The following is a 25210-nucleotide window of genomic DNA, read 5'->3' on the forward strand; positions in this document are numbered from 1 at the left end:
TGTTGATTACGATTTGATGGAACGGGGGAGACTTTCACCTTCCACCATTCCAGGATAACGGTAAATACATTTTTCGATTCGACTTCTGTCTTATCTTATCATCCTCACTAGATTTTGGCACTGATCCATCAATGAATCGTCTTGTTCGCTTCAGCGCCGTCTACGAACTGCGTTGTCAGAAGGTGGAGCTATGCCATGACCTGCATAGCCTTTTTAGCGCGCAGAAAACCACAGTTGTTCCCAAAGGAAGATCTCTCACACTGGTCGATCAAGTTTTTCGCATGAATTTCGGTTAGCGGAACCGGAATTTGCCCCACGCCATTCACGACGAGCCCAGGCAGTGCTGGAAATGTGTCAGCCAACCCATCAAAGAGTATTCGCCCGCGGTAGCTTCTGCTTGTGCCAGAACTTTGTTGGTCTTCACACACGTCGCCCCCACTGTAACCGGTACATGTACATCGAACGACCGGCCAATTCCGTCGAAAGGCAAATCGTTTAGGCATCGGCAAAATGCATTGAACGCGGCAGATTTTGAGCTGAGAAATCCCCCATAGCAACCACTCAGTCCAATTTGATGTAACCTAGATAGATTGACTTGGGTACCTGAGTATTTAATTTACATAATTACTATCGTTTCTCATCTTCCGTTGGATGAGAAGTTTACTTCTTGCTTAGAAGAAGCGATGGAGCACTTGTGTTGCTCGTCCCAGGAAATCGACCTTTTGTGTCGGGTAATCCATATCATTCTCCGTTGTCCTTCTTGAAATCTCGATATGTTTGGCGCACTCGCTCTCCTGCAGCGTTGGTGTCCTCCGACGGGCAATGTACGTGTACATTGAAGCTGGATCTTCACGAGCGCGCTCCTCAAGCGCCACTCGTCGGGCGTTTGTTTGTGTAGATGTGTGCACGCAGCGCGTACACAAGTCGAGCGCTTTCTGCTTCACCACAAAAGAGTTTTGGTCAGGGTTGACAAAGCTGAGCTTCTGGCGTACGTGGCAGCGGTGGCACACGCGGTTCGTGCAGATCTGACAGTCGAAGTAGCTCTTGTGGCCGAAGGTAGAGCGCAGTTCTCGAGAGCACACGCTGCAGTACGAGTCATTCTGGTGAGCCCCATAGTTCACCGCGTTCGTTTCTGCCGTGGCCAACAACCAGTTGAGTTTGCGCTTGCGAGCGCACTTCGCGGCCTTGTTCACCGAGTTCGCAGCCTCAATCGTTGCGAATGATGTCATACTACTAGCAACATCGCCAGCGAGGTCAATGGACGCCTTGGCGTAGACCTCGACGGTGCCCTTAGATTTCTGGCGGAAGAGCTGGTAGATCGTCATTTTGCCACGAGTCAGCTTCCGCCCAGGCAGTTCAGGCACGCCGCGCACATCCAGCGAGTGCAGGATCTGGTATCCGATACGTTGTCCCGTAGAGCGACACTTGGTAATGCCCGTGGCTTCGAGATACACGAAATCGCGGCGATGCCAGACTGGGTTTGCCTTGGAAAGGGGGTTGCTGATCTCCCACTTGAGCTGCAGACCGTGGAACGGGTCGCTTGGTGTCGCCGTTTCCAGAGATGCCAGCGTGGCGGAGTCGTGAATGTCATCGCCAGAGTATGAAGCCTTGATACGGGTGACCTCGTCGTTCTGGTTGACAATGCCGTACATGAGATCATCGAGCTCGCATTCAACAGTCCCCATCCAAGTCATCTTTGGCAGCTCCGTGGGCTCGTTCGCCTCCACCTCTCGTGGATCGGCAGGGAGAGGACAAGTTCCAGAGCCGACACTCTTTGAAAACGCCTCTGCGACTCGAACCGTCTCGTTCATTTCTCCTAGCGACTTGGCTTTGCGTTTGCGGCGCTTGATCTCCTCGATCACAAGTTGATCTTGGTACACCGTGATGTTCTGCTTCCGCTTGACAGGTTTCCAACGAGTCGAAACAGGTAACCCGCTCTTGCTGGCCAAGACGTGTTCGTAGTCCGACATGGTTTCACTGATGCAGCGCTGAGCGATATTGTGCATTAACCGCTGGTCACGCGCCGAAAGCGAGAGTGGGGTCTCGAACGGACAAGTCATCATCTCGAACTGACGGAAGTTAGTTGCAATATAAATCTGAGCGCTTGAGCAGCGCAGAGAAGTTTCGTGAGTGGACTTGGTCGACTTGTGAAGTGAACCCGAGCACCACAAGTCCTCCATCGGCTGGTGGTACAACGCCAGATCAAAGAGCTTCTTAACTTGTACAGATGCGGAGCTGCGACGTGCACGGGCAAATCGATCCATATGAAAACACCGTGCTGTCTTCGGTTCGTGGCAAGGTACGGGTCCATCGAAACATCCTTTGCCGTATGTTTGACAAGCTGCACCCCGGAACTGCTGGCCCGGGGAAGAGGAATGGAGGAGACTACGGCCAGTAGTGCCCATAAACTCATGATAACAACCAAGGCCGGAGCCACCAACGGGACAAGTATTTCTGGTATTCCAGATGCACATCACAGTCAAATGGAGACTTACGTCAGTTGTTTGGGAGATACTTGGCGCTGGTTATCGTCGATATTATTTGTAGTACTCCAGTTTTATGAGTATGATGTGTTTCTAGTGGGCACCCAACGCTTGAAGTTTATCCCAGCTCGACTCGTAAAAGTTGCGCTGACTAACTGGTTGTGCATTGGTTGCAAGTTATGAAATCCATCAGCCATTTTACGAAGCTTAGATAGATGCATTATCATGTTATGATCACGCAAATATACACACCGCAAATACTCGTCTACTGACGGGCGTGTGCGCATACTTATCGACGAAGTGGCCTAGTTTGCTAGCACTTCGACCTGCTCGCAAAATTGGCTTCGGCATTTCTAACCGGATGATACCGAGGAGACAGAGGAGACAGAGGAAGCGGTTCGGTTGATGGCGGACTCGTAGAAGATGGAGGTCGGGTTCTCCAGCGACAACTCGCCCTGCGCGACCGTCAGTGCATTCATGTGAGCTGCTGTGTGGACGCACCGGGTGCAAACGTCAATGTTTTTCTTGATGACACCTCGCGTCCGTCGATTGAGGAAGCTCATTCGCTTGGGAATTCGGCAACGCGCACAAATCCGTCCTGAGCAGATACGGCAGGCCTTGTTCATGAACGGGAGCAGGCTCTTGCTCAAGTCCTTTGTACACACGCTACACAGATCTAATGATGGCTTGCCGCTCTCACACGGCTCCATCGTGTGGAGCAGCCACATGACCTTGTGTCGCTCGGCACAGAATGCGGTAAGTGTCAACGTAGACATGGCATCGGCCGAAAACATCGTCACGCTAGTCGACGGCATCTCGCCCTGCAAATCGCACAGCGCACGCGCATACACTTCAACGACGCCCTTGCTCTTTTGTCTGAAGATGTGGTACAGCTCCAGCTTGCCGCGCACTAATTTGTAGTCGGGGAGCTCCGGGACGCCAGGCATCTCGATGGAGTGGCAAATGTGGTACCCCATCCGCTCACCGGTTGTCGGTGACTGTGTGATACCTGTGCTCTCCAGATACACGAAGTCTCGCGGGCGCATGATCGGCTTGGCTACGAGAGGACCCATGTCGTTCACTGTCCACTTCACCTGCAGACCGTCGAAAGGCTTTTCAACGGTGCGCTCGTCGATCGACGCCAGAAGGAAGTAGTCCAGCCCATTGTCCTCCACGTACGAGGACTTGACCTTCCACATGTCTGCGTTCTGGTTGACGACGCCAAGCATGAGGTCGTCGAGGTCGCAGTTGAGGGTGCCGTGCCACAGAACTCTCTGAAGCGGAATTTTGCCTGCAGGTGCTGGTGGTGGCGCAACTGGGTCGTCCAAAGTCTCGGAAGTTAGCTTAACCGAGCTGTTTGAAGCTTGGAGCGTCACTGCGAGTGCACATCGGTCTTGATAGGCGGCGAGGTTCTCCTTCCGCTTGATGAGTTTCCAGCGTTCGCTGTCCAGGACCCCGTTGCCTTGAACCAGCATCCGCTCGTACTCGGCCATGGTTTCCGATAGAATTCCATCCGAGACCGACTTGAGGTTGCTCTTCTCGGGGTCGGTGAGCCCCAGTTCCTGGAACGGACACGCCGACAACGGGAACTTCATGTTGAGTGTTTGCTGCGAGTGAGGCAAAAACCGAAGTGACTAGATACCCGAAAGCACCAAGTGGCACTGGTCGTCCTTATCTTCCGACCATTGCGCTCTTGGCGCATCCAAATCTTCCGCGGCGACATGGAACCTTCATAAGAGGCGAGAATCGGCTGAAGACCCCTGGTCCTGATCAGCATAAGAACTCGGGCTCAAGGAACGGACACAACATTTGGCTGCTCAGGCCAGGCCGACAACTGGCCGAGGGCGGACGCTACTTGCGCTCTCTGCGTTATACTCGCAGTCATAGAGAGCAGGGTCAACGACATGCAAGCTAGACGCAACCGTGACCGTTTTTCTGCTGTACACTTGACTATCGTCATCGCCACAATTTCGCGCGCGTCGATTTGCTACCAGCTGAATTCGATGGCAGTTGCCGTGAGCGCACACATGTCGTGCGTGGCGTTGGCAACGATCCACGCTTCAAGATTGAGCCGCTCGATGGTACTTGGATCGAAGTCGGACGTGTGGTTCATGATGTCCTTGCTACGACGACAACGGAGGTGCCGGTAGATTTAACGGCATGGATACTGAAAGTCTTAGTTGGGAAACGTCAATAAAGTCTTATCGACGCTAAATAAACAACGCTGGCAACGATTTACTAGCCACTATCTCATGTGGAGATCACACTCGCAATCCTTGGAACGAGTCTCGCGAGGTTTCGGACGATGATATCGACAGTGTTGAGTAAGCGTTCACGAACGAATCGGACCAAGCATCTTCGGCTCCTCGGAAGGAGTCTCGAGAACCTTCAGACGACGAGAGCGACAGAGTCGAGCGGGCGTTGGTGAAGGTGTTCGCCCAGTTTGCTTGGGTCAGCTCGTCTGTCTGGACTTGCATGCCGCTACAGCGACTTGCTCTGTTAATACACTCGATGCAAAAGCGCACACTTCTTTTGTCAAGTCTGCCGGTCGAGGGGTCCACGAATCTCAGGGTTTTCGAGCGACAGCACGTTGAGCAGACACTGGCCGAGCAGATTCGGCAGTGCCGCAGACGACTGCGGAGGCTGTGCTCCCCGTGCAGATCCTTCTGACACAATCGGCAATACGAGTAGTCGTGCGAGAGCTTTGCCGACGGTGAACGGGGTCTCGATGTAGTCCGCAGCATCCACGCGAGCTTCTTCATCTGCGAGCAGACCGGGAGTCGCTCCATGACCTCCATCGTCTTACAGGCAGCGTATATCGCCAGTCTCGACGGCATGCTCCCCATCAGATCAAGCGACGTCTTGCTGTAGACCTCCACGGTGCTGGCCGAGTTCTCTCGAAAGAGGTGGAAGAGCGAAATTCTCCCACGAACGAGATTGTACTCGGGTAGCGATCGCAGCGATGGGATTGAGATGGAGTGGATCAACTGGTAGCCCACGCGTTCTCCTGAGGGGCGTTGGGTGACGCCTGTGGCCTCGAGGAACACGAAGTCGCGCAACCGAACAAGCCTCTTCAGTCCCGGCCCGGAGGCAGACACCATCCATTTGATCTGCAGCCCCTTGAAAGGCTGTGACGGTGTTGCTGTCAAGACCGAGGCCAGCACCTTCGAGTCGACGATGTTGCTCCGTACGTACGCGGCCTTGGCTTGTGCATCTCCGTCGCTTTGGTTGATGACCCCGTACATGATATCGCTCAAACTTCCTTCCAAGGTGCCGCGCCAGACCAATCTGGGACAGCGATCAGCGTCCATATCGACGCCGCTCAGCTTTCGACGGTGCTTCCGCTCCTGGTACCCCACGAGGTTGTCGAAGCGCTTGACTGCCTTCCATCTAGCTGGGTTCACGACGCCGCCCTCGCGGAGGTGCAGCATTTCATAGTCCACGAACGTCGAGACGAGGAGGTCATTGGCGATGTTGGTGACCGCCGTCTCGTCCGGCTGCGAAATCCTCAGGGGTGCAAATGGGGATGCAGATAGCGGGAACCGCTTCGACAACATCCGCGTGAAGCGACTGTCGACGAGGGAAATCGAAAAGTGTGCTGGTTTCTTGTTGATCATGGCTTGAGGCCCCGCCTTCAGACGAGGGACTCGAATGCTCAGGGCCCCCTTAATCGAAACACGCAACGCCGCTGCACGGTGCAGTGCACCAGACTGCAGGTTCCCCAAGCAGAACCGATAGCGCGGGCAAGAATCAATTGGCCGCCAAAACGCCACGCATACCACGCTGACGCACGCGGGACTTGCAGCGGATCCCTTCGGGCTGCGCTGTCTCTCGACGGTATCACTTGACTCAAGAGACTTGAGGTCGACCCCGTCGGCTTTACTGTACTGTACTCTCTTGGCGGCTCCGACGGCCGTCGTGTATTACTCGGTTCACTCACGACCTCTTTTCTAGGCTATTCATTCACAACTGTACACTAACTACACTGATCCTTCATTCACCACGCGTGCGACGACGCCGAGGACGACGACGGAGACGACGTCCCCTTGATGGAGCCGCCGTCGTGGAACTCCCCGCGGATTTGGTTATCCCTGGCCACCTCGGCCAGCGCAACGTCCAGGCAACTTGTCGATAGCACTGTCCGCATGCACGGGGTACACACCGCCACGGACGTCTGCAGCACCGTGCGGGTGAGCGGGGACATGTGATGGAGTTTTTTCGGCACGCTGCACCGCGTGCAGACGCAGCCCGAGCAAATGCAGCAGTACTGCCTGCGCGTGAGCGGGCCGCTGACGTCCTTGTGGCACACGCGACAGAAGCTCGAGCTGCTGTCCTGGGGCGAGGGCACCGCCTTGTGCTGCTTGAGGAACCACATGAGTTTCTTCATCTCGGCGTAGTCGCCCAGCTTCCAGACCGAGACGACCCCCTTGGCCGACACGAGCGTGGCGACGCTAGAGGGCATGTCCCCCATCACGTCGATGAAGGCCTTCACGTACGTCTCCACCACCCCCGGGCTCTTCTGGCGATACAAGTGATAGAGCGTCATGTTGCCCCGGATTATCTTGGCTTCGTGCAGCTCCGGCGCGCCGGGCACCTCGACCGAGTGCAGGATGTGGTAACCGATGCGCTCCCCCTTGGAGCTCGTGGTCATCCCTGTCGACTCGAGGTACACGAAGTCGCGACACCGCACCATGGAGCGCATCAGCGTCGGCCCGCCGTTCACCGCCCACTTGATCTGGAGGCCACGGAACGGGTCGTCCACTGTGGGGCGCACGATGGCCTGGAGCACAGCAAAGTCGAGCACGTTGGTGCCTACGTAGGCGGCCTTCACCTTGGCCTCCTCAGCCGTGGCGTTCACGACGCCGTACATGATGTCGTCGAGACTGCCCTGCACGGAGCCGAACCAGAGCAGCTTCTGCATGTCCCTGGGTGTCTCCTGGTGCTCGTAGCCCGAGCCGGAGCTCGACTGCGTCAACCGTCGAGGCCTCAGCGCCTCGCGGTCCTGGTACACCACCACGTCCTCGAAACGTTTGACCATCTTCCAACGCACCTCGTCCACGACGCCGTGCTGGACGTCCAGGTGGGTCTCATAGTCGGCCAGCGTCTGTTGCACGAAGACGTCGGCCAGCTCCGCCGCCTCCCTCTGGTCGCAGTCACTCAGACCCAGCGGCGCGAACGGCGCGTGCGCCAGCGGGAACTTCATGGCCGAGGTGGTTAGACTTGCGCTGTTGACGGCCGATGCGGAAATGGCGGATCATGCAGCATTGAACGATCGTCAACACCGGAGACGCGCCAGTGACGGCGTTGACGACGATGGCAAGCTGCAGAGCTGCTGACACGGTCTCTCGAGCGACGAGGGAACAGATCGCGGCAGTCATCGTCGTATCCTTGAAGTGCCTATGTGCCGTGACTCTCTATGACAATATTGTTAAACGCATGAACCCTCTATTATCAGATAATATGGGCTTACCAATAGTATAGTGCTGCGATATACAATATACGGAATAATCTTCGTATCCCAATATCGGTTTCATGACTATATATCATAGCTAGAAGCTACTAAGTAGGGTAGCAGGTTTCTTGCGAGTTCCATATTGCAGTCATCGATAGTAACGTGCGCAATGCCGCTCGACACCTTCGACTCGCCACCTCCGCGCGGACGCGACAGCAGCCACGGCGCGGTTGACTGCTTCGGGGGCGGAAGGTTAACGCGGTGCTGGATGAAAATCCACCCGCGCCGCCAGCCACCGCAAGGTGATAACTGTGCCGCAATACGTGGCCCCGGCTTCCTGTCAGTGCACTGCAGACTCATTGTCGACTGTCCACTGCCTGTCTGGCTGACATCCAGTGGCTGTGCAGTCGATGCCTTGCTGCGCAATGCCCGCTACCTGAAGTGCGGGTGTTGCCGGAGTCCAAAGGAGCTGCTGACCAGTAAAGGTGACTTGACGCCGACGTGCCTGACGTCGCGGTGCCAGCTGGGACTGTTAGCACCACCCGCTCAAGTCCACCGTGGCCTTGACGTGACTGGCGCCGGTCGTTAAAGCGCGCACTCGTTAGCAAGCAAGGGCGCTCTTATTACCATCCAGCACAACTACAACCTGTTACTAACACTTCACTGCACGCATTGACTACAACATCATGGACGACGTGGACGACGTTGGCGAGATGGTGGCCCAGTACGTGTACGCCTTGGCTTGCCCGCTCGCCTCGTTCAGCTCGCCCAGCGCGATGTCCACGCCGTTCGCATACGACGCCATCTTGATGCACTCCGTGCAGAAGTGCGCGGTCTTGTGTGCCACCGCTCGACTGCTCGCTGGCACGAAGAACATCTTCTTGGGCACGCAGCAGCGAGCGCAGCAGTGGTTGGCGCAGAGCTTGCACGTTCGCCGACGCACCATGCTGCCTCGGATGATTTTCTTGCACACACGACAGAACTCCACCATTGGCGTCGGCAGCGTCGATCTTCGCTGGGCCAGGTGCCAGTTGAGCTTCTTCATCAGCGCGTACTCCCCGAGCCTCCAGACCGCCACCACGCCGCTAATGGCCAACTTGGTGGCGACGCCAAGCGGCATGTCGCCCTTGAGGTCGATGAACGCCTTCACGTACGTCTCGACCACCTCTTCGCTCCGCTGCCGGTAGAAATGGAACAGCGTGATATCCCCTCGAACAAGCTTGTGTTCGTGGAGCTCCGGCACACCAGGAATTGTGATGGAGTGCAGCAGGTGGAAGCCGATGCACTCACCCGTCGAACTGGCGATCATCCCCGTCGCCTCAACGTACACGAAATCTCGGCAACGCACCATCGACCGCATGAGCGCGGGGCCTCCGTTCACCGCCCACTTGATCTGCACCCCGCGGAACGGGTCGTCGACGGTCGGCTGCACGAGTGTATCGAGGAGCGCGAAGTCGAGGATGGTGCTTTCGACGTACGCGGCTTTGACTTTGGCCTCCTCGGCGGTGCGGTTGACCGCGGCATACATGACGTCGTCGAGGCTGCCGCGCACGGTACCGAACCAGAGCAGCTTGAGCAGCTCGTTCGGGGACCCGCGGTCTCGCGACAGGTTGACGCGGGACAAGCGCCGCTCCTTGAGCGCCTCTCGGTCTTGGTAGACTACGACGTCTTCGAACTGCTTGACGCGGACCCACTTGGCAGCATTCACGATGCCGTTGCTCTCGCGAAGGTGCGCCTCGTAGTCCTCTACCGCCGCGGACACAAAGTCGTTGGCGAGGTCGACGACGGTCTCCTTGTCGGTGGCGCTGAGGTGGAGCGGCGGGAACGGAGGGTGTTCGAGCGGGAACTTGGTCATGACGGTCGACCGACCTTGCGCGGGAGACTTCAAGTTAGCGAGTGCAGTTGAGATGGCTTCAGGCGCTGGGATCGCAGATTCCGTTCAAGATCGTATGCGTCTCGAGAGTGGAGCTCGCGAAATCGGGCCTGATTCAAGCGAGTCGGCATCCGCAGAGCATGGGCACAAAACTCTGATTGCGTTTCGACAATGGAGCCCAACGTGGGATTTGTCTTGATAGACATCGATGAAGTCAGCAGCACTGCTAGTCAGTTCGCCGATTCTGAAGCAAGCGGATGGAAATCGTAGCGATGGCGAGCTTACTTCACCACCACGAGATGAAGCGGATCTTGAGGCGAGGTTTCCAATGGCGAGTTGATTCCAACGACCTTGTGTGGTGTTTTCGCACCGCTTGCATTCCGAGGACAGGAATGTTAAACGGCAACGGACGTGGCTGCTGCTACTTCGCCCCCGTCATGGCAATCCGCGGTAAGGTTCGTTTACAGCTATACTCGCCACATGTTGAAGTGGCCGAGTCAGCCGCTTCAGCTTGCAAATCAACGTGCACGACTAGCAAATCTTCAGCGGTGCCGCAGCGAAGCAAGGCCTGCGAACAGCACTCGAAGCGAGCCAGGAGCCCATACATGCATCTCGCGCCGATATTGCCGGGGCTAATGCACACACAGTGTGAACCTATGCGTCGTCACGGTTTAACTTTCGATGCGCGCCAGCTTCAAGCACTCGCGCAGGATGGTCCACGTGATGCGGGCCGTTCTATATGCCGCACTTGATGCCGCGAGTCGGCGTTGGCTCAATAGGGTGCTCCTGATCTGCGGGCGGCACCTCCACTTCGCCTTGGGACTGTGTCCACGAGTGGCCCAATGCTCCGTTAGCTTCGAGTGGAGCTATCCACTGTCAATCTCTTTGAATCCGAGGATGAGAGGGCCCACTGCATCTGATTGAGCTTCCGACCACGCTAACTAGCTGCTTGGTGATGGCGCTGACCCGCACAAATCAACCGCGCATCACTGGGCTCGGCCTTCTACACAAGCGTTTGTCAGCCTTCGCCAGGTCGTCCTCATTGCATCACTTCTCATTTGCCGTTCACGAGGGCAAGACGCAGCCACCTCCGTCCGCCATGACGTTCCCGCTACCGCACCAGCCGTATCCCACGAGAACCCTCGACGGCAGCGAGTCCAATCTCCTTCGACGCTTCACCAACACGCTCACTGCTGCTGCCCTCCACGACTACGACTGCTTCGTGAAAGACTGCCATGGAGACGTGGCCGAAGACACTCGACACGACTGGAAACTCGTCAAGCGCCGAGGCGGCTTGAACGTCTATCGCGATCGGTCAGCCGACGCCGTTCGCCACGACAACAGCGTGACCATGGTCGAGGAGAACGGCAGGGTATCCAGCCTCGAGCCGCCCGTGGCCAGTCAAATCCAAGCTCTGCTCTGCATCGGAACCGTCCCTGGCACTCTGGACGACGTGATGCTCGGCGTCGTGAGCCCAACCGCGGGAGACACGATGCTCAAGAGCTCCTGCATCGGCGACAACCTCGTCGACTGCTGTGTGCTGGCCTCCATCGTCTCCCCAAGCTCTCAAGATCCATGGCGCAGTCTGACCCTCAAGTGGGCCGTGAACGCGAGTCCGGTAGCTGTCCGTCCATTCGTTCGACCTCGCGACTTCACGTACGTCGAGTCCACGGGGCTCACAACTAGCATCGATGGCGAGCGCGTCGGATACCACATCATCCACTCGGTGGCCGTCCCCGCCACTCAAAAGATGGAGGACCACGAACTCGTGCGCGGCAACGTCTCGCTCTACCACGTCTACCGCCAAAAGAGTCCAAACACCGTCGAGGTGCACGTCCGAGCATTCTGGCAGCTCAGCGGCCGCATGCAGCCATCCATCCAGACTTTCTCCTGCGTCGACGCCACCATCGCCGTCGCACGAATCCACAGATGCTCGCAGATGAAGAAGCTCGCGCAACTCAGCAAGAGAAGCCGCAGTCTGGACAGCGAGATCGACCCGAACTGTTGCAGTCTCTGCAGACGCTGGGTGGGAGGCTGCTTCACGGTCGACAAGAGCTGCGCGGTCTGCCAATGCATCACCTGCTGGCGCTGCGGCGTCTCCAAGAAGCTGAGCACATTCGCACCTCTCAGGCGTACAGTTCTGCAGAGGCAGGAAACCGTGTGCCGTCGGTGTCTGCGAAAGTCGGACGAGAGCGTCGCTCTCCAGGAACCAAAACCTGTAAAGCGCAGCAAGGCCTTGTCGTCGACGGTGCTATCGACCGTCTCCACCTCGTCGCTCGACAGTCGAGACTGGGAGTGCAGCCATCGCAGTCGAGTGCTGTCGTCGAGACACTTCGACGTAGCAGCGACCTCCAGAGCTTGATCCCTCGGCGCATAACGCCGCACCGCTAGGCGGGCATTCAGTGGGGCGGCCCCTCCGACCATATTCCGTGCCACAACAAATCTTCCCACGCAGACGCTGCGCTTGCCATGTCGTCGAGCGTTCCAGCCGAGCACCAGGAGCTCGTGAAGGCGAACCTCTTCTCGTGGGCGGTCCCCAACCTGCGCGTGCTGTTCCTGCCGCTCCGCTTCGTGGGCTACTGGCTGCAGTGGAAGATCTGGTCGCCGGACCCGAATGCCAGGCAGGCGAAGACCCTCGTGGACAATATCATCTATGGCGAAGACCCACGCTTCCGAGTGACGTCGCGCGAGCTTTACTTCGTCGACATGCACGGCCGCAAGGTGCTCAAGTATTCCCTGTCAACTGGTGAAACCACGCTAGTGTATGAGGACCCGGATGACATGCTCTCGGGCTTGGGCTGGCTTCCAGACGGACGGATGCTGATTGTTTCCATGAACAACCGGCGGATACTCGTGCATGACGAGAAAACCAGCTCGACCGAGGTGTACGCGGACGTGAGGGACGTCACGGCATTCCGTGCCAACGACATGGTGGTGGATCGGTCGGGCCGCGCCTACGTCGGAAGCTTTGGCTTCGACATGGCGAACGTCGCCGCATACTCGAGGTCCGCTGTCATCAGCGTTGGTGTCAACGGTGGCATCCGCGTGGAGGCCCCCGACATGATCTTTCCCAACGGAATGGTGCTCGCTCCGGACGGGAAGACGCTCATTGTTGCGGAGACCTTCGCCGGTCTGCTGACAGCGTTTGATATCGGCGAGGAAGGGAGACTGAGCAACCGCCGGGTGTGGGCCAATATCGGTTCCTTCGTGGATGGCATCTGCCTGGATGCCGACGGCTGCGTGTGGGCAAGCATCCCCCAATCAGGATTGTATCCGACGGGGGGAGGATTGCTGCGTGTGCAGGAGGGCGGTGAAGTACTCGAAGTCCTGGGCTTTGGCGCCAACGGGATCAAGAACTCGGTCTTCGCGTGCCAGTTGGGCACCGACGAGGACGGCAAACACCTGCTCTTCTTCATGGAGGCCGTCACAAGCTTTGATCATTTGATTTTTAAGGACGGCCGAGAGGCCGCCAAGATGAACGGATCGGTGAGAGAGATCGAGGTGAGCGTCGGGCCAGCACGGATTCCTGGGGATGACAACTACTGCGGGGGACACTGCTAGCCTGACGTCAACCTGGTCATGTTGAAGTCACGTTGAAGTAGTAGAGTTCAACAGAGCTACACACTCTTGATGCATCAAATACTGTAGTCCAGCCCTCACACCACAACTTCCCTCCATTCGGATTCTTTCGTACTCGCGTTCAATGTCTAATAAGAGAGTTTCGCTCCAGCCTGAGCAGGAAGAAGATCCGTTGGTGGCGTCCGATGTGGGCAAACTCAAGCAGCAGCAGGAGCTCTTCCAAAAGGTGTCACCAAACACCCGCATGCTCTTCTTCCCGTTCCGGTTCCTCGGGTACTGGCTGGGGCGCAAACTGTGGTTTGAAGACCCCAACGAGCCGAAAGCACGCACGCTGCTCAACGACATCATCTACGGTGAAGGCCCGCGCTTCCGCGCTTCAGCCGGAGAGCTGTACTTCACCGACATGCACGACAAGAAGGTCATCAAATACGCTCTAGCGACCGAGGAGAGGACGTTGGTATACGACGACCCCGAGGACATGCTGTCCGGACTCGGGTGGCTTCCCGACGGACGTCTACTGATCTCGTCCATGAACAAGCGGCAGGTGCTCGTTCATGACGAAGCCACAGGGACGACCGAGGTGTACGCCGACGTGCAGGACGTGACTAAAGTCCGGGCCAACGATATGGTGGTCGCCACGTCGGGCCGTGCGTATCTCGGCAGCTTCGGCTTCAACAACACGGACTTCAAGGCCGTGTCGAGCGCCGCCATCGCCAGTGTTGGGCCGGGCGGATATGTTCGTGTCGAGGCGACCGGCCTGGTGTTCCCTAACGGTATGGTCATCACTCCGGACGGAAAGACCTTGATCGTCGGAGAGACCTTCGAAGGGCGTCTGACGGCGTACGATGTTGGTGACGATGGCGAGCTGAGCAACGGGCGAGTCTGTTTTTTTTGTTTTTGTTTTTGTCATTGAGGTACATTGATGTCACTTAACGTCTTGGCTAACGACATCTATGACCTAGTCGGAGCTCGTCTCTAACCAAGCTCCCTACTGCGATGCCCTGAGTTGGTACACTCAGTGCCGCCCCCAGCCATTAAGGTGTGGAGGCTCCGAACCCTGAAGAGTTCTCATCACTATTGCGCTCCAGCCAGTGACCTACGTCACTAGCAGCAAAGGAGTGAATATCCTTCCAAAGCGAGGTGGAGCCGATGACTCGATTGGGTGTGCATTGCATACTACGTCGTGTGTCCATCGCTAAGTTGGCTAGCGCATCGGCCATTTTGTTGTAAGAGCGTAGATGGTGCTGCCAAGTGAGCACCGCAAGTTGATCCGCAACCCTTCGACCAGCGGGATAAGATGTTTAGCCTTCGGAGGTCGTCGCTTCTGCTGTTGATGTAAAATTAGCGTGCTATCTATCCCCTACCACGTGAAGTGGCACCCACTTGTATCTGTAACAGGCGTGCAATCCTGTTAGCAACCCCATGTTCTCCGCAACGTTGTTCGTCGTCGACGTTGCCGCGTAAGACATGCTGGCAACCCAGCAGATTTCAAAATCACACCACCCTTCACCGACCCGGACAACGGGCGAGTCTGGGCTGACGTAGGCTCCCCCATCGACGGCATCTGCCTCGATGCTGAAGGTTGCGTCTGGGCGAGCATCGTTCAGCCGGGTCTCTACCAGCTCGGTGGAGGTCTTGTGCGCGTGAAAGAAGGCGGAGAAACCGTACAAGTGCTTGGCTTCGGGGCGAACGGGATCACCAACGCCGTGTTTGCCTGTCAGCTCGGCACAGACGCTGACGGTAAGCACCACCTCTTCTTCATGGAGTCCGTGACATCGTACGACCACGTGATCTTCCAGGACGGCCCCGAGGCTGCGAGGAAGAACGGGCAGGTCAGAGCCATCGAAGTCGCGGTCGGCCCGGCGCGGATCCTCGGCAACGACCGCTACTGCGGAGGGTACTGCTAGGATTGTTCACGTCAACCCGGTCATGTTGAAGTCTTCCACTTCAACATCAACCTTTTGTTAAACAGAATCGCTTACACATGAGGCGATACATGTATGCACGGCAAATCCACATCCTTTCGTTGGTCTTGACATGGTCCTGGCGTGTGTTCCGAGCAGAAATGCTAACTTCAATGCCCTCGCATGGCACAGCGCGTCTTTCGCCTCACTCTCCAATTTGCATCGCCGAGAAGAACCCCTCATCCCCGAACCATGTCCACAAAAGCTGATCAACCGGAGCAAGAGTATGAACCGCTATCCGAACAGCTCCCCGACGTGAAGAAACCCACGCACCATGAGGAGCTCTTCCCCAAGGTGTTCCCGAACGTCCAGATGCTGGTCTTCCCGTTCCGCTTCCTCGGATACTGGCTCGGACGCAAGATCTGGGCTGAGGACCCGCACGCCCCGCAAGCCCGAACGCTACTGGACGACATCGTCTACGGGGAAGGCCCGCGGTTCCATATCCCAACGGGGGAGGTGTACTTCACCGACATGCACGACAAGAAGGTGATTAAGTACTCGCTCGCAACTGGCAAAAGGACGCTGGTGTACGACGACCCGGAAGACATGCTCTCGGGCTTGGGCTGGCTGCCGGACGGTCGTATGCTGATCTCGTCCATGAACAAGCGCCAGGTGCTGGTCCACAACGAGGACGCCCACTCCACCGAGCTCTACGCGGACGTGAAGGACGTGACGCAGGTCCGCGCCAACGACATGGTTGTGTCGACCACGGGCCGCGCATACCTCGGCAGCTTCGGCTTCCACCACGCGGACCTCATGTCGATCGCTAGCTCTGCGATCGTCAGTGTCGGCACGGATGGATCCGTTCGAGTGGAGGCCACGGGCGTGGTGTTCCCCAACGGGATGGTGATCACACCCGACGGCAAGACGCTGATCGCTGGCGAGACCTTCGAGGGCCGCCTGACCGCGTACGACATCGGAGAGGACGGGCGGCTCTCGAACGGCCGGCTGTGGGCCGACGTGGGCTCGCCCGTGGACGGCATCTGCCTGGACGACGAGGGGTGCGTGTGGGCCAGCATCGTGCAGTCCGGGCTGTACCAGACGGGCGGCGGCCTGGTGCGCGTGAAGGAGGGCGGCGAGATCCTGGAGGTGTTCGGCTTCGGGGCCAACGGCATCAAGAACTCGGTGTTCGCGTGCCAGCTGGGCACAAACGCCGCAGGCAAGCACCAGCTCTTCTTCCTCGAGGCGGCGACGTCGTACGACCACGTGATCTGGAAGGACGGCCGCGAGGCGGCGCGCAAGAACGGCCTACTGCGCGCCATCGAGGTGAAGGTGGGCCCGGCGCGCGTCCCAGGCGATGACCGCTACTGCGGCGGTTACTGCTGACTTGGCAGCAGCAGTGCGCGTGCACTTTTCCCTGTGCTCTAGTCGTCAACTTCAATGCTGAAGTGAAATTTGGTGTGCACCACCCCGATTGCTCATCCCTCCGATATACCTGCAGCGTCACATACCCTGCCGAAACCAGGACAGATGCTTCAGACGTCCTTAATTGTTTTACTTGAAAATCGTATGCCTCGCAGTCTGCAAGACCTCCGATGTTCGATGTATCAGATGGGATCATTCCGGGGTTGCAGTCCGCGCTCGCCACGCGCGACGCGTCAGTCTGTAGCCATCCCCGGAGCCAGTCACGGCTCCGACTTGTTGTTGCCCCTAATTCAGAGGTGCCCCTAATTCAGAGGTGGCAATTTGCCAGCGGTCTCTGGCTGGACGCTGGTGTCGGTCTCCGCTTCGCCCCGGGCGAGCATGGCCGCCCAGCGAACTGCGGTGCCGCATCGATGTGTCGGCCGGGCACGCAAAATAGCTGTAAGCGTGCCGATTACCGATGTCTGCCGCGCCAGCCAATGGTCTGCAGCGCGCCGGCCCAGTCACGGCCGCCGCGCGCCGCCGCCAATCAGCGGCACCTTGACGGCCATGCAGCGGCAGGCCAAGCAACACGCTCTTCTCTTCCACCTCCAGGGCTCGCGTTGAACCTGTTATCACGGAGAATTTCGAAACGTAGTCCTGTAAAACGGGGTGCCCTCCGCTTTACGGACCTCCTCAGCGCTCTTATCTCCCCTCAGTCGCAGCTTTAAGAGTGCGTTAGCCCGTCAAATAGACACGTCGCGTAGGATTAGAGGCGAACACCCGCTCAGCGTCAGCACAAAATCCTAACAAATTACTCTGATTTCCGGAATATTTAAGCTCGACTCGCTCTTATTTACCTCATCGGAGCCCGCGAATTAGCCAGTTCTCCAACGAAATGTCGCCGCGCTGGCGAGTGCGTCCAACGCCGTCACAAGTCGAAAGGGCTCCAGACTCCCACAGCAAAGCCACCTTCCGCCCGCTGCTATGAAGACGGCGACCACCCCCGTCGCCCCCGCCGCCGCGGGCTCCACGCCTCCGCCCACGCAGGACAGCGCCGCCACTAACGTCGCGCCCAAGCCGCAGCCGGCAGCCGCCGTCCAGGACGCGTCGGCGCAGAACGCCACGCAGCAGCAGCAGCCCGCTGCCGAGGACTACTGCGCGCAGGGCATGACCACGCTGTGGCCCGACAGCCGGCGCTACCTGCGCAACCTCGTGCTCGGTCGCGAGTGCCGCAACGTGTTCAACCTCGAGCCCAACACCATCTTCCTCAACCACAACGCGTTCGGCGTGGCGCCCAAGCCCGTCATGCAGGCGCAGGCCCACTTCGTCAACAAGATGGAGATGAACCCAGACCGCTTCATGCGCCGCGAGGCGCCCGTGATGCTGCGCCAGGCGGCGTCGCACCTCGCGCGCTTTATGCACGCCGACGCCGAAGACGTCGTGTTCGTGACCAACGCCACCACGGGCATGAACGCCGTGCTGCAGTCGCTGGACCTGCAGAACGACGACGAAGTGCTGTGCCTCAACCTCACATGTGAGTTCACCTAGGTGTTGCTGCCTTGGGCTTTGCTGCTTTCACGGAAAGATTCTGATCGTGTGGTTGCTGTCGCTGTTAATTGCTCAGACTCGGCCGTGCTAAACACACTGCGCCATCTCTGTTACTGCACGCAAGAGTTCGTGGAGCTCAAGGTGGTGGACGTCGTGCTGCCCATCGAGAGCTACGACGCGCTAGTGCAACAGGTAGTGGATGCGATCACGCCGAACACGCGGCTCGCAGTGCTGGACCACATCGCCAGCACAACGGGCTTCGTGCTGCCGCTGGAGAAGCTGATCCCGATCTTCCACGCGCGGAATATCCCCGTGCTCGTAGACGGCGCCAGCGCTCCCGGACAGCTGCCGCTGAACCTGAACGAGCTGGGCGCCGACTTCTACGTGGGCACGGCGTACAAGTGGCTGTTCGGCTGCAAGTCCTGCTCTTTCCTGCACGTGAGCAAGGCGTACCAGAACACCGTGCGTCCCGTGGTGACTTCGCTGGCGTACGGCCAGGGATTCGTCGAGGAGTTTGCGATCCAGGGCACACGAGACGAAGCCAACTTCCTGACGCTCGTGTCCGCGCTGGACTTCTATGAGAGCGTCGGGGTGAGTCGCGTGTACGCGCACAACAAGTCACTGATCGACTGGGCGGGAGAGTACCTGGCGGCGACGTGGAAGACGAACATCTTGCTGCCGGCGTGGCAGCGCGCGCCGTTCGTATGTAACGTGCGCATTCCTGTGGAGTGGCCGACCACGTCGGCGGGCGCGCCGATGTCGCACGACGAGGCGCTGCCGCTGTGCGACGCCATCATGGACTTCCTGGACGACCAGTACCGCATCGTGCTGCGCGTGGTGCCGTTCCAGAACGAGCTCTACGCGCGCATCAGTGCGCAGATGTACAATGAGCGCAGGGACTACGAGCAGCTGGGTCAGGCCATGCTGGAGATCACCAACACGCCCACGTTGGGCGACTACCTCGCGCGGATGCGCATCTAACAGGCTAAGCGTACAATACACACACACAATTGATGAACGAGTATGACGCCGAGTATCCATCGCGCCGCCGTCGGCGTGAACAGCCCAGCGAGGCGAGGGGAGTCATCCTGCACATCAACAGCGAGCCCCCTCCCCTGTTTGGTGCGGCATCATCGCAACTTTTGTCAATGGACCGAAATGATAGCGCCACTGGCGTATTTTTGGCCACTCGCAGGCGCTGATTTGAGAAATGCGACACTGGGAGAATCCAAACAGTGCGACTCAGGACGCCGAGGCTGTTGTTCCCCCCTCACAACTGAAAAAGCCTTCGGATCTCAAGAGCTCAGCAAGCGGCATGACGGACCAGATCACCACCATGGAGGGCGCGATCCGCGCGGCGGAGCAGACGCTGGAGCACCTGTTCAACCCGAGCCTGGAGCAGGACAAGCGCATCCCCATCGACCTGCTGCACGAGGCCAAGGGCCTGGCCTTCCTCACGGTCGTCAAGGCCGGTTTCATCTGGACGGGCAAGGTGGGCACGGGCGTGGTCATCTCCAAGCTGCCCGACGGCCGCTGGTCGGCCCCCAGCGCCATCGGCACGGCCGGCATGGGCTTCGGCGCCGAGATGGGCGCGCAGATGATCGAGTTCATGATCATCCTCAACTCGGACACGGCCGTCAAGAGCTTCATGCAGAAGGGCCAGCTGTCCGCGGGCGCCAACCTCGAGTTCGCCGCCGGCCCGTACGGTCGCGCGGCCGGCGCCAACGCCAACTTCAGCGCCTCGGGCGTGGCCCCCAACTACACGTACAGCCACAGCAAGGGCCTGTTCGGCGGCGTGGGGCTGCAGGGCTCGGGCATCATGGCGCGCGCCGACATCAACAAGAAGTTCTACGGCCGCGAGATCTCCCCCACCGAGATCCTCACGGGCGCCGTGGACCAGCCCGCGGCCGCCTCGCAGCTGTACGACGCGCTGCAGCGCGTGGTGAGCATCCCGCCTTCGGGCAACGTGCAGAACCTGAAGAACAAGCTCATGTCGCCCTTCGTGGACCGCATGCCGGCCGCCGCCGTGGGCCCCGACGTGCAGGTCGTGTACGACCGCGTGCTGCGCCTCATCGAGAGCATCTCCGGCCCCGCCGGCGTGGACGAGTTCAAGACCAGCTGCAAGGACTACGGCCAGAACCGATGCACGGACGAGCAGTTCGTCGGCTACCTGGAGAACAAGTTCACGGCGGAACAGACGCTGGAGCTCGTCCCGGAGGTCGTTAAGCTCCTGCAGGACGCCAACAAGCGGAAATTCATCTGGGTACGTTGAAGCTGGTGAGCTGGTGAAAATTAAGGTGAACGATCTAACCTTTGTGTTGTTTTGGTGTCTACAGGACTACTATCTGAAGATCAAGGCGGAGCACGGCTCGCAGCCCCGGGCGACGGGAAACTCCTCGCCCTCGCTCTTCTAAGCTCTAGGGGAACAACTTGTTCGGCTCGCCGAAGAGGCCAATGATGCACCGAAAGAAACAGATTAAGACAGTTAGGTCGGAAGGCGTTTAGCTCTAGTGCCATTCCTTTTATCACCTGCGTTTAATTAAGCTACGACTGCGCTCGTTAGTGCCGCGTCTGAGCGATATACCTAGCGTGTTTGATCTTGTCTGCGTCTCGATTGCGTTGTGGACACTGTCACTTCATCGCCTCGAGTGATAATGGCGATGTGGCTTGCTGCGTGGTGTGCGCTGATCAAAGTAGTGACCGAACTCTCGGTCTAAGGGATCCAACGAGGGGTTTGCGGGTGCCTCGGCGACTGGAAGCAACGGAGATTCGTCAATGCCTGAAGACTCTTCTTCGTCAGACGATGGCAGCGATGAGTAGATCCAGCACGGACAGTACCGCTCCTTGTACGTCTCCAGCGACTGCTTGTTGGTGCCGTACGCCACAGCGTTCAATAACGGCTGCAGCGGGTCGCAGATGCTCTCCATCACACTGAGGAACTCGTTTGCTGTGTGGTCGGCGCGGAAGAACTGCACCAGCCGGTTGATCACGCCCCAGATCGAGCACAGGAAGAAGATGCCGAGGTATATCTTCACCTTGTCTCGGAAGCGCGGCGCCATAGGGTCCATGTACAGGAACTTGAGAATATTGTGATAAATGCCCACGTTGAAGACGAAAACACAGAGGACAGGGGCGTAGAACAGCAGAAGCTGTTGCAGCGCACCTTCCCGCCGCCAAACAAGCGGGTCTTCTCCTGCTTCCTCGTGCGTCGTGTGCACCGCAATCCAGCACCACCTGCGATCCGCTCCGCCCACTCCAAGGTGTCCTGTCAACTGGCGCAGCACCAGGTACACCAGCACCAGTCCAGGCAGCCCCCACCCGACGCCGCGATACACCCAGAGGAACTCCTCCGGGTACTCATTCCTGCTCGCAACATCCATCACCACCATTGTCAATACAGCCCACAACCAGCACGACACTGAAGTACCGACGCCCGACGCACCGCTTGACGATGATCTGGTAGAGGTGGAAGGCGAAGCAGGCCGTCCAGAGGTACGAGGCCAAGTAGAAGTACTGCAGCGTCAGCGCCTGCGCGTAGCACAGTCCCTCGTGCTGCCGGTAGCTCTGCCCGAAGCCGTTCACCACCAGCGACCTGCAGCGAGTGCACCACAAATGGGTTAGCGTGCATATTGCTATCACTATCAACCTTGTCAGAAGCTGGAATGTCTGACGTACAAGGCGAAGGCAGCGGCGGTCACGAGCCCCGCGAGCCCCAGCGACGTGACGATGCGGCGGCTGACGTAGTTGGGGGCGTCCACGCGCCTCCACGTGGCCAGCAAGAAGCCGCAGCCTGCGCAGGACACGCAGGCGGCCGCAAGTAGCAGCACCTCCTGCAGCAGCGACATCAGATGCTACGGTCGACTCGCGAAAGTGACCCAGTAGGTACAATTCATGTACGCTAGAAAGTGCGCGAACTTCACCCACTGTGTGTCACACGTCAAAATGATCAGTAGGTACGCGCGAACTTTATAAATTGTGTGTCACACACAAAACGTCTCGTAATGACTGTCGCATTCGTTGCAAAGGGGCTTTTTGTTAGTCTGTCTTTTGCTCTATAGTGGACGGAAGGAGGCCTGCGTCCCATGCCGTCGCTCGCTTCCCCCGCTGGCCACGGGGCCTCCCCGCGCCTCACGCCGTCGCCGCTCCTCTCGCAGGCGTCTCCCGGTCGGGCCCACGCCGTGGCGGCGCTGCGCGCGCTCGAGAGCCCCGCGAGGAGTGACGCCAACGCCGCCGTCATGGACGAGCTGCTGCTCAAGTATCTGCAGTCGCGGGGGTATCACGTCTCGAGGGGGGCCACGCATCAGGTTCCGGGGGTCTCGCCGCAGGCCACGGAGGAGCAGCGCCGCCGCCTGCTCGGAGATCACGCGGCGCAGATAGAAGACGCCAGCATCGACAAGTACGCGCGGCAGCTGGGACTCAGCACGGAGGCCTGCACTGCGAACCACTTGGTGCGTTGTGACGGAAATGGCACTATCGAGGCTTGTTCAGCGGGGTTCCAGCAACCTGTCCCCGAAGAACGGCCGCTGGAGCCTTCTGGGGACCGAGTTAATGACTTTTCCGTTGCTGACACGTTGTGTTGCTATGCTTTGGGCTGCTACAGCTGTTCTATGGCCTCACGGGCGGCAATCCTGAAGCTTATGAGGAGGCGTACGGCAAGCTACTGGACTGGATCTGCAACTCGCTGGACATGTATCGCAACGAGCTGCATGCGGTGGCTTTTCCGGTCTTCGTGCACTGCTTTCTGGAGCTGCTGGCGAAGGGGTTTGTCGAGGCGGGAAGGAGTTTCTTCCACCTGTATTCAGTGGACCACACGAGGCTGCACCTAGAGGAGCTGCGTACGCTCAGCCTCGTGTTCTCACCGCAGCATTTGCGCGAGAACGAGTACGTGCGCGAGGTGTTGCACAGCAAGTTCAACGTGGAAATGTGCTTGCTGTCTTTCGAGCTGCTCAACACATTTTTGAGCCAGGAGCGGCTCTTCCTGCTGCTGTCGATCGTCAACGAACGTGTCAACCTTGTGGTGACGTCCAACCAGCCGGGTATACAGATTCAACAGCTACAGGATGCTGTTACACAAGGTGAGTCGGGTGTACTAAATAACTTGGAGCCGAAGGATGACGCAGCGAGTGGATTCAAGACCTCAGATGAGCTCGCACAAGCTGTTGCCGCGTCAGAGCATCCTAGCGAAAGCGAAATTGCAATGCCGCTGACGACGGGCGTATATGATGTAGACTATATGGTGCGTGCTGCTAGCGGCAACGCGGCAAGCGCAACAGTCAGCGGAGGCTACACCGTGCATGATCTTAACTCTATCCCCGTGAACTGGGGGGTGCTACCCGAGCGTAAAGTCCACGACCCGTCAGCGGAGGAAGGAGAAGGCGGTGCTGGAACAGGGAAGGATGGTGGTGCTGGTACTTCGAACGGAGTGGCAGGAAGCTCCACTGGGACTGGTGACGCCAGTGGAGCAGCTGATGGCGACAAGAAATCTGGTGCAGAAAACTCAAAAGCAGGCGATAAAGGCAAGGCGTCTGCAGCCTCCACAGATGCACAGCGCAAGCACAAGCGTGTAAAGCTGTCAAGCGATGGAACGGCAGGGAAGAAGAAAGAGTTGCTGGAAGAGACTGGCCCGCTGCCTGATCGGAAAAATGCGTTCAACGCGGATGTATTGGAGAAACTTGTGCTGCGTGTACCTGCCAACATGAAGGAGCATATTCTCGAGGACATTCGGGTTCGTGCACCTGTAAGCCGCAGCGAGCTGCCATCAGCGTTGTGTTTTACTCTGCTGAATTCAGCTACACACATCAACAACATGTGCTTCAGCGACGACGTCGCCATGGTAGGTGCCGCCTGCGACGATGCCTCATTCCGCGTTTGGCGAAATGACGACCAGCCACTGGGAACGGCTACAGGATCTGCCTATCATGGCAATGCTGGTTCATCGTACACAGAGGCTGAAGAAGATGAGAAGATGGCCGTGCTTCGTGGCCATTCGAGCGCTGTATACGGCGCAAGTTTTTCTCCCGACAATCGATTTGCACTCACGGCGTCAGCTGACTCAACAGTACGGCTTTGGAGCTTGGCAGCAAAGAGTAACCTTGTCGTATATCGCTCGCATCAAGGTGCGCCCGTATGGGACGTTACTTTCGCGCCGCTCGGTTATTACTTTGCGACTTGCTCGATGGACCGGACTGCACGGCTTTGGAGTACGGACCACATGACCCCACTTCGCGTATTCGCTGGCCATTTATCGGATGTTGACTGCGTTCGATTTCATCCGAATCACAACTACCTGGCGACGGGCTCCAGCGACAAGACTGTTCGGCTGTGGGACGTGCAGTCCGGCAAGTGTGTTCGTGTGTTCACGGGCCACTTCCGTGGCGTGCAGTGCCTTGCGTTCTCGCGCAATGGCCGCTATCTCGCCAGTTCAGGCGAGGACCAGTACATCAATATTTGGGATCTTCAGGCCGGCAAGCGCCTGGAGACCCTCGTGGGCCACAAGGCCATGGTCACGTCGCTGGACTTCAGCCAGGAGAGTACTATATTAGCAAGTGGCGGCATGGACTCGACGGTGCGTCTCTGGGATATGAAGGCGCTGACCGAGCAGCCCTCGACCTACTCGGCACTGTCTGGCGCGATGGCAGACTTGCACGTCAGCTCGTCGGACGCCAGCGCGACGGACGATACGCAGCTTCCGGGCCGGAGTCGCTTCGTGAAGCCCGTGCCGATGGTGCGGCCAGGCGCAGTGCAGGAGCTGCCGTCGTCGCGCTTCCTGCTCAAGACGCTGCGCTCGAAGCAGACGCCCATGTACCGCGTGCACTTCACGCCGCGCAACCTGCTGCTTGCTGGCGGCATCTTCCACCCGAAAATGGAGACATAGCGAGCTGAAGAGCAGGACACACCACCCGACAACCGGTCTTTTTGAGGCATAATGTAACGCGAACTCACCCCTCCTCGCTCCTCAACTTGCACG

The 25210-nt window shown here is 58.4% G+C and overlaps 12 protein-coding genes across 13 annotated transcripts; 6 read left to right on the plus strand and 6 right to left on the minus strand.

The window, feature by feature from the left end:
• Positions 1–671: 671 nt before the first annotated feature.
• On the minus strand, positions 672–2180 carry IUM83_16082 (uncharacterized protein; the record flags this gene model as incomplete). The annotated part of the gene is made up of 1 exon (XM_067940941.1): positions 672–2180. One exon carries the CDS (start codon positions 2178–2180, stop codon positions 672–674), a length of 1509 nt encoding a protein of 502 aa, XP_067785399.1.
• Positions 2181–2836: 656 nt separating this feature from the next.
• On the minus strand, positions 2837–4078 carry IUM83_16083 (uncharacterized protein; the record flags this gene model as incomplete). Its single annotated transcript, XM_067940942.1, has 1 exon — positions 2837–4078. The coding sequence occupies one exon, from the start codon at positions 4076–4078 to the stop codon at positions 2837–2839; it is 1242 nt and encodes a 413-aa protein (XP_067785398.1).
• Positions 4079–4744: 666 nt separating this feature from the next.
• On the minus strand, positions 4745–6100 carry IUM83_16084 (uncharacterized protein; the record flags this gene model as incomplete). Its single annotated transcript, XM_067940943.1, has 1 exon — positions 4745–6100. One exon carries the CDS (start codon positions 6098–6100, stop codon positions 4745–4747), a length of 1356 nt encoding a protein of 451 aa, XP_067785400.1.
• A 380-nt stretch (positions 6101–6480) lies between these two features.
• IUM83_16085 (uncharacterized protein) lies at positions 6481–7686 on the minus strand (the record flags this gene model as incomplete). The annotated part of the gene is made up of 1 exon (XM_067940944.1): positions 6481–7686. One exon carries the CDS (start codon positions 7684–7686, stop codon positions 6481–6483), a length of 1206 nt encoding a protein of 401 aa, XP_067785446.1.
• A 925-nt stretch (positions 7687–8611) lies between these two features.
• IUM83_16086 (uncharacterized protein) lies at positions 8612–9790 on the minus strand (the record flags this gene model as incomplete). Its single annotated transcript, XM_067940945.1, has 1 exon — positions 8612–9790. One exon carries the CDS (start codon positions 9788–9790, stop codon positions 8612–8614), a length of 1179 nt encoding a protein of 392 aa, XP_067785402.1.
• A 1117-nt stretch (positions 9791–10907) lies between these two features.
• IUM83_16087 (uncharacterized protein) lies at positions 10908–12170 on the plus strand (the record flags this gene model as incomplete). Its single annotated transcript, XM_067940946.1, has 1 exon — positions 10908–12170. The coding sequence occupies one exon, from the start codon at positions 10908–10910 to the stop codon at positions 12168–12170; it is 1263 nt and encodes a 420-aa protein (XP_067785401.1).
• Positions 12171–12277: 107 nt separating this feature from the next.
• IUM83_16088 (Calcium homeostasis protein Regucalcin) lies at positions 12278–14392 on the plus strand (the record flags this gene model as incomplete). Its single annotated transcript, XM_067940947.1, has 3 exons — positions 12278–13309; positions 13539–14263; positions 14350–14392. The coding sequence occupies 3 exons, from the start codon at positions 12278–12280 to the stop codon at positions 14390–14392; spliced, it is 1800 nt and encodes a 599-aa protein (XP_067785409.1).
• Positions 14393–15543: 1151 nt separating this feature from the next.
• On the plus strand, positions 15544–16677 carry IUM83_16089 (Calcium homeostasis protein Regucalcin; the record flags this gene model as incomplete). Its single annotated transcript, XM_067940948.1, has 1 exon — positions 15544–16677. The coding sequence occupies one exon, from the start codon at positions 15544–15546 to the stop codon at positions 16675–16677; it is 1134 nt and encodes a 377-aa protein (XP_067785396.1).
• Positions 16678–17679: 1002 nt separating this feature from the next.
• Positions 17680–19224, plus strand: IUM83_16090 (isopenicillin n-epimerase; the record flags this gene model as incomplete). The annotated part of the gene is made up of 2 exons (XM_067940949.1): positions 17680–18229; positions 18320–19224. 2 exons carry the CDS (start codon positions 17680–17682, stop codon positions 19222–19224), a joined length of 1455 nt encoding a protein of 484 aa, XP_067785458.1.
• Positions 19225–19558: 334 nt separating this feature from the next.
• On the plus strand, positions 19559–20657 carry IUM83_16091 (uncharacterized protein; the record flags this gene model as incomplete). The annotated part of the gene is made up of 2 exons (XM_067940950.1): positions 19559–20506; positions 20580–20657. 2 exons carry the CDS (start codon positions 19559–19561, stop codon positions 20655–20657), a joined length of 1026 nt encoding a protein of 341 aa, XP_067785495.1.
• Positions 20658–20879: 222 nt separating this feature from the next.
• IUM83_16092 (uncharacterized protein) lies at positions 20880–22088 on the minus strand (the record flags this gene model as incomplete). Of its 2 annotated transcripts, none has more annotated exons than XM_067940952.1 (3): positions 20880–21606; positions 21686–21835; positions 21919–22088. In XM_067940952.1, 3 exons carry the CDS (start codon positions 22086–22088, stop codon positions 20880–20882), a joined length of 1047 nt encoding a protein of 348 aa, XP_067785459.1. The 2 variants fall into 2 exon arrangements, with proteins under 2 accessions (XP_067785459.1, XP_067785460.1); XM_067940951.1 differs by having other exon boundaries at positions 20880–21609.
• Positions 22089–22325: 237 nt separating this feature from the next.
• IUM83_16093 (putative transcription initiation factor TFIID subunit) lies at positions 22326–25117 on the plus strand (the record flags this gene model as incomplete). Its single annotated transcript, XM_067940953.1, has 3 exons — positions 22326–22691; positions 22844–23318; positions 23472–25117. The coding sequence occupies 3 exons, from the start codon at positions 22326–22328 to the stop codon at positions 25115–25117; spliced, it is 2487 nt and encodes an 828-aa protein (XP_067785457.1).
• Positions 25118–25210: the final 93 nt, after the last annotated feature.

Source organism: Phytophthora cinnamomi (genome assembly GCF_018691715.1).
Source record: "Phytophthora cinnamomi strain GKB4 chromosome Unknown Contig80, whole genome shotgun sequence".
NCBI classification, from domain to species: Eukaryota; Oomycota; class Peronosporomycetes; order Peronosporales; family Peronosporaceae; genus Phytophthora; species Phytophthora cinnamomi.